The following is a 7,414-nucleotide window of genomic DNA, read 5'->3' as shown; positions in this document are numbered from 1 at the left end:
CAAAACACTTGCAAATTTATTTTCTCTAAACAGGCAAAAATAAATGAAACTGAACGCAGATTGCATGAACGAAAACAAATTGTCCTCACTCACTAATCTCTCCAGGAAGGAGACAGACTTTTGCTCTAAGATATGTGAATGTTTGTTTTGGTTGGAAGAGTCCTGTCTCTTTTTGGTGGAAGAAATCAAGAAATAGTTATTCAGAGAGCAAACACATTGCTTATTATTGTTCCTAATTCCTCAGTCTGCTGTGCCAAAAAAATCTGACCCATCTCACAGTGGCCTACCACTTACCCCCATATGAAAGTATATTGGCGGGGGGCAGGGAAGTGTCACTTTATATGTCTGTTCCAATATTTCATCCATTTACGATGATCTTTTCAACAGAGGATTCAGGTTCCCAAAGGACAGGGATGCTTGTGAGCCAAATGATGGAATATCAAATGGGACTTCAAAGCAAAGACCTACTGTACACTGATACTTTGTTCATTGACCAAGTGATGTATCAGAAACAAAATACAGAAAGGTCCTGTCTCCAAAACTTTATAGTTGACAAGAGGTATAGGATTTGATGTGTTTGCTCTTGGCCTATTGCTATTTTTGTCAGTGATTTTAAAAAATAATGCTAAGAATGTCTGCATCTGAACAAAAATTGGTGGAGTGAAAACTAATGATCAAAAAAGCTCAGATTTACAGAGCATCCAGATAATACAATAGCTAGGTTCACTGAGTGACTGCTAATAGCCAAGTCATTAATCTAGAAATCAAGAATACAGGTTACAATACAGGCTGGAGGACAGTTTTCTGGAAAGCATAAACCCAGAAGATTTATGCATCAAGAAAAAATGGGAAACAAATTCTTAACATAGTGCTGTAGTAGGTATGATCCTTGAGTACATAAGCAGAAGACTCCTGAATCGCAGTACTCAGGTGCAATCACATGGTTACAGATGTCAACTATAGTACTAATGAGACCACTCTTAATGGTATTTTATGTGCACTCTGAAAGGCTATTTTATGTACATTCTGAAAGGCTCTGGAGAGAACATCTTTTCTAGGGAGATACTGAAGTCTTTGTCATCTAAAGATTTGAGATCAGGATGGGAAACTCTGGGCAATGGAAGCGGTCTGCCGCCTAGCTTGAAATTCTTTGAATCTGTAAAGCTTCTTCCTCACAGCACTGTTGTGTGGAAGAGAACTTAGTCCTTACAGCCAGCAAGGCACAGCAAGACTCACATGATGAGAAAACATATTCTTCAAATTTTTATTACAATAAAACTGCAATTGGTTATTAATAATAGTGTAAAACCAAAATATTTCAAAGATGAACAATGTGTGAGAGAACAGATACTTTATTGGAGAACTGCCTAACCCAAGCCTTAAACTATGTATTTACCTAAAGGGCGCCTAGATCTCTCTCTACTAGTTTGTCAAGTGTACACTGACGGACCATATCCATGAACTTGCAATTTACTGCACTTATAATACAGTCCTGTTTTTTAAAAGATGAAAGTACATTATTTACTGTTTTTCATTTTCACCTGTGCCAAAACCTCCATCCTTAAGCTGTCTTAAATGTTTAATGGTCACAAACACAAGAAAGATCTTTCCCACCAATCACACTCCTATCAGTACTTCCAGACTGTACGTAAGCAGTGGAAATAGGCATTTTACATATTACTACAGTTGCCATGGTACTGCTCTTGGCTCTACTGACAATCTCTCACCTCCTGACCTGGGAGATATGATTTCAGGGAAGTGGATGAAGGCACTCATCTCTGACTAGGAAGGTCTGACAGTGCCTCAGAAAGAAAGAAGTCTCTACTGTGACATAATATTGAGAATTCAGACACAGGACTTAATCACTTTCATACATGGTGGCACATTAAAGCTTTTCTCCTGAAACACGGTCTATTAGGTCATAACTTTTATACAAAACAAAGGGCATGGCTCAGATATGTGAAATGAAAGCCATCAGAACCACAAGAAAGAGGAAAGAGGAAGAGAATTTTCATCCAAAAAGAGTTTTCACTTGCTCAGGACTTTGCTTTGGCATTTCAGCACTTAGTCGTGAGACTAATTTATCTCCACTGGTTGACTGCTTGAAGGATTAATGCTGGATTGTTGTAACTGTTAGCAAAAATAAAGTTGTCTGAGTAGCTTTGTCTAGTATATTGCCTGCTAAGTAGCAATCTGCATTTCTCCAGCTGCAATTTTCTTGCAGCTTTATTGCTGGATCTTCCTTTCCATATGACAGACACGTGTTTCTCCACTGTTAACTGAAGAGTTAACCAATGAACTCAGAAGGATTATACAAAAGTTATTACCAACCAGTTTTGAAACAAGTTTTCTTGCTTATAACAAGCTTTGATATAAACAGAAGTACTGGAACCAGGTGAATCCCATATCACTTTGGGGATACAGGGAAATGTAAAACCTTCTGTCACCAAAATCACCAGCTTATAGTAAATAATAATGACAGCTCAGGACCTGGTCTCCAGTTTGGTGGAAGAGATTTCTGTTATTAACAAGGCTTACTGTGGATACTACATGATAGATACAAATTATGAGAGTGGGGTGAAAAATTAAAAAGGAAACTACGGCATCCATTCTTTACTTGAAGTACTTGCTACTCATAAGCCACAGAAGGCTTTTAGCCTGTTACGGTATTTCTTTTCTCCGACCAACTATGCTAGTTTAACGAAAGATAATTTAGCTACATCTGATGGGATCACAACTGAAGATAAAGCAGCATTAAGATAATCCGTAAAACAAGGAGCAAACTACCAGCAAATCCTTGCTCTCCTCCAGACACCACAGTTACTTGATCAGCAGTGTTTCCTGCTGCAGAGGGGATGCAGTTTGAAGCCAATCTGGTTTGTCCGGGCTTGTGATTTATACAGAAATGTGTTATTTTTGTGGGTCCACAACTTCTCACTATAACTAGTTCTGACATTCGCTGATGTTTGCATTTTCTTTTGGGATCTTTTTCTCTCTGCAGTAAAGCCAGAAAAACCAAACACTTTGTTTTGTCACACAGGGAAAATTGGAGTGCAAAGTTCTGGAATATTAGTCAGAGTCTGGCTTGTTCTTTTTTATGGAGTTATGAACTGCCAAGATTGTTATATGGAAATGGTGCTTGAAAGGGAGAAAAGAACACAGTGTTACTGTACTAAGGAATGGCTTCTATTCTTAATCACTCCATACAGAAATCTATGGAGTGATTCTGGATATGTCTTGGCCTGACTGAAACCTGAATGTGGCCACATGTATATAAACAAAACATCAAAAGGTCACAGATTTTAAGAGGATAATAAAATATATATGCAGACAGGCAGAGAGAGAGAGAGAGAGAGAGAGAGAGACAGTGGGAGGGATGGAAGGGCAGAGGTTTTTTGTAGACAAAAGAAGCTCTGCCTGATGTTTTAACTTATATTTTTCTGTGGCATCCCAGTTTCTTCTGTAGCAAATATTTGTGAATGATCACTGGGGAAAAAGAAAGCCATAATGGGAACCACCCAGATGTAAGGGTATGTGAGAAGTTATTTCATTTCTTAGCCTTGGCAGGAAAGATGTGCTTCTGTCATGACACCCCACTTGGGTCATTAACAGGAAAGCACCTAGGATCTTCTCCATTTAAAAAGAAATTCAGCTCCTACCACTGCAGCTAAAAGAATAAATTCATAACTTGCGCAGTTTCACTGTGTGTGGGTATTCCCTCACATCAAACCTAGTAAGAATGGGAGTCAGGGAAAACTGGATAGCTTGTTACAGATTTTGATGGCTCAAACACAGGTATTAAGATGCGTTTGTTCACAGATTTTTCAACCAGTCTCATCTGATGAGATATGCAGCATTTCACATCATTACCCCACAGCATATTTGCATACAGGCAGCTACCAAATTTGCATGTAGCTGATCCAAAGCCTACTGAAGACAGCAGTAAATTATAAATGCAGGGGCTCTCTGTACCTCCCTACACACACAAGGGATACCTTTCACCAGTTTCACAAATAAATAAGCATTCAAAATATACCGGCATGTGTACCCTCTAATTTTTTAGCACACTGGTTGTCTTGACCTTAGATGAACCTGCATTAGAATATCACTTTAGCACAATTTTACTTATGTAGCATATGTATTTTAAAAGAATTGAAGACTTGCTTGTTTAACTTTCAGACCCCGATTAGAAAAGAACTCTGAAAGCCTTGTGAACCTCTTACCTTATTGTTTGCCAGATACAGGTAATTCAGATTCTCCAGGTGCTCAAATGCTTCCTCTGGCAACCCTTAGAAACAGGAATAACTCTAATCAGTGACATTGGCACCTTATTGCCTCTCTGAGTGAAAATACCAGAGGGTAGCTTTCTCTCTCAGATAATATCTTTAATGTGAGGTTTAAGCATTTTTCATTGCCACTGAAACAGTCTGACTCAGACCTATTGTTGTCTTTGGGTTTTTTTAAATTAAAAAACCACAGACTGTTAAGAGCAATGGAAAACCATTAAAAATCCTAAGCACGAAAGGCCTGTGGCCAACCCCACTGGCAAGGGTCAGGTACAGAGCTGTGTAGACTTACCGTACGGCTGATTATCGGTGCTCGCAGCAACCATGCTATCTGAGAAGTTTATTTTGTCATTTGCTCATGAATCTGCAAATCATTTTTCTTGGAAGGACATAATCTGAGGTTGTTTAATGATCAGATCAATCTGACCTATGACCATGATGTTGCCAAAATAACACCAGTATCTGCATGTCATAACCCTTCCCTTGTTCTGCTCCCACACAATCCAGATAGCTACGCAGTAACCAGCTCAGAGAGCTGATCCAACTTGGAGCCTACCCTCCCCCAATAATTATTAATTTTCAGCTGAATCACTCCACATCCAGCTGATCACACAAACACAATTGCTGTCACAATGGAAAGGCTGCAAATAACATTTTCACCTGGCACTTAGATAACCATAAGTCAAAGGTGAAGCTATTTCCCACGTCAAAACACATTGGAAACTCAGGGCTGCACTGAAGCTTGTGAAAGAAACATCAAGCCCCAAAGGTAATAACGTCAAAGTCTGAATCTATTAAGCATAGCCTTCCTTGTGCTAGGTAAGAGTGCTTTGTTTTGGGTCCCATGCATAATATGCCCACATTCTCAATACGGGCTGTTCTCTATCATTGGAATAAGGAAAGCAACAGCATTCAGCGCAACTGGGTGACACACAAGCTAACAATTATATCTTTTGTATTGCACATCCTCCTCTCTTAGTATTTACTCCCATTCCTCCGTTTGTTTCACTTTCCTTACTAGCCCCTTGAATAGTTTCTCTAATAAGCATATGACTTAGCAAGGAAAACCTGCCTACAAAAATCAAAACGGTTTTAGAAGAAGGGTAGAGGTTGCCTTATTTGCAATACATATTATTTGTATTTATACCAAATTCAACAAGGACTGAACTGGACTAAACTGCACTAACTGACTGACTAGACTGAACTAAACAAGTGGATTAAGAAACAAGGTCAGTCAGAAGGAAATCATTCAGCATGTAGACATTTCTGGTCCTCAAGTGCATTGCACTGATGTGCCTGTGGGACTGGAGGGAGTTTCCTGGACGAGAAGATCTCACGCCACAGTACACAGTGCTGCTGCCAGGTCTCCTCCACTGGTTCAGTAAGGCTGCATTCTTATACACTGAGTATTATGTTTCGGATGATAAAGTGCCTCCATGATCTGTGTGATGGCCAAAGGAGTGAGGCTTATAGCTAACCACTCCAATCAAGTCAGTCCATCACTCTGTGGCTTTCCTTATCAGCTGTCACTGGCCTCACTGCACAAGCTGGTGCTGTGGAGGCACAGGCTCTGTCCACTTCACGGCTCTGCCAGCTTACCTTTCGAAGTTAGCCTGTTGTTTTGCAAATTGAGAGTTTCCAGTCTGTAAAGACGAGCAAGCTCTTCTGGAAAGATTTCTTCTATCTGGTTATTCTAAGAAAATGGAGAGTATTAATCATCAGCAAAGTAATCCAGGAAGGATCCCAATAAACCCAGATTGTGAACTCCAACAAAATTTGGAAATGAACCCACCATGTCAAATCACTGTCAAGACTTCTCTCCACAATGAGCCAAACTCAGATCTCAAAACCAAGACATCCAAACCCAGCAGCATTTGAAGGCCTGAACCAAGTTTTGTAGCTTGTGCTCACCTCCAGAAATATCCGGCTTATGCACTGATAGCACACAAAGAGCGCGATTATGCCTGGCAAGGCCTATAATCCATCTGCCACAGCCAAACCTTGTAGCTGCAGCAAAGCATTTGCTAGAAGGTTGGCACTGCGGATTTCTAAGTTTATTACTTCTGATATTTATGTGTTGTTTTAAAAACAACTCGTCAAACAACTGTATCAGAAATAGTGTGGCCAGCAGGAGCAGGGAAGTGATCGTGCCCCTGTACTCGGCACTGGTGCGGTACGGGTAGATGAGGCGCTTAGGGACATGGTTTAGTGGGCATGGTGTTGTTGGGTTGATGGTTGGACTCGATGATCTTGGAGGTCTCTTCCAACCTTTAATGATTCTATGATTCTATGGGCAGAGAGAGTCAAACCGGGCTCATTTCCTCTGGTTTTACTGTCAGGGGTGATTGCCATCAGATTTTCATTAACTTGCTGACTAACAGTCTGACCATTAATGAGTGATTCTAGCATTTTAGCATCTAGCGGCCTAGTCAAGGACCCACTGTGCTGGAAGCCAGGCCAATACAGAGAAAGTGACAGCTGCTCCTCCAAAAAGCTTCCCTGCTGTTGGCAGTAGAAGTGGGAGCCATGGCTAGCACACACCTGGAACAGATCTGCTGAGGAAGGTGCCAGCTTACATTACAGTTTTTCTAACTATGCTGCACTTGGAGGGAAAGCTCTTAGCAAAATCTGCAATTCATCCATTGAACAGAATTGGCAAATGGGAGCAATAAACAAAAAGCAGTTGGATAAGGGCCAAAGAGGCATTGAAAAGCCTGGAACTACTGCCACCACTCGGAGGAGGAACAGCCACAGGGCTGCCATGCTCCCGCCCTGCCCACGTCCTCAGGTGTCAGAGCGCAGGCAGGGAAAGGATGCCTGCCCAAATGCTGGTCATAGGGATCAATTAACTAACAGCAGAGCATGGAAACCTGCTGACAGTCTAGGACAGACTGCTGCTTCTACCTGAAGCTTGAATCTCATATCCTTACATGCCCTTCTCCTGAAAAGACATGACGTCTCTGCAGCGGGTGTGACTTTCCCAGGTGAAATGAGCCAAGAGTCTCCCGGCCGCATGCAGCCCAGCAAGTGCAGCACCAGCTGTCTGGATGTCACAGGCAACGCTGCTCACTGTGATGGATGGCTTCGGCCATGTTACGCCTGCTCCTTGCTGAGTCCATGTGCTGCAG

At 41.3% G+C, this 7,414-nt stretch overlaps 1 protein-coding gene across 1 annotated transcript in view; it reads right to left on the bottom strand.

Annotated features, from left to right (window-relative positions):
* PODN (podocan) overlaps positions 1 to 7,049 on the bottom strand; it is a 22,032-nt gene extending 14,983 nt beyond the window's left edge. The window contains exons 1-3 of the mRNA XM_009320200.1: positions 7,011 to 7,049; positions 5,886 to 5,979; positions 4,224 to 4,288 (exon numbers count right to left, since the gene is read on the bottom strand). Of these exons, the coding sequence (XP_009318475.1) occupies positions 4,224 to 4,288; positions 5,886 to 5,979; positions 7,011 to 7,049 (198 nt within the window). The remainder of the gene's footprint in view (positions 1 to 4,223; positions 4,289 to 5,885; positions 5,980 to 7,010) is intronic.
* Between the last annotated feature and the right edge of the window lie 365 nt (positions 7,050 to 7,414).

Source organism: Pygoscelis adeliae, unplaced genomic scaffold (assembly GCF_000699105.1).
Source record: "Pygoscelis adeliae isolate BGI_AS28 unplaced genomic scaffold, ASM69910v1 Scaffold393, whole genome shotgun sequence".
NCBI classification, from domain to species: Eukaryota; Metazoa; Chordata; class Aves; order Sphenisciformes; family Spheniscidae; genus Pygoscelis; species Pygoscelis adeliae.
This window is presented reverse-complemented; position numbering and strand designations above follow the sequence as displayed.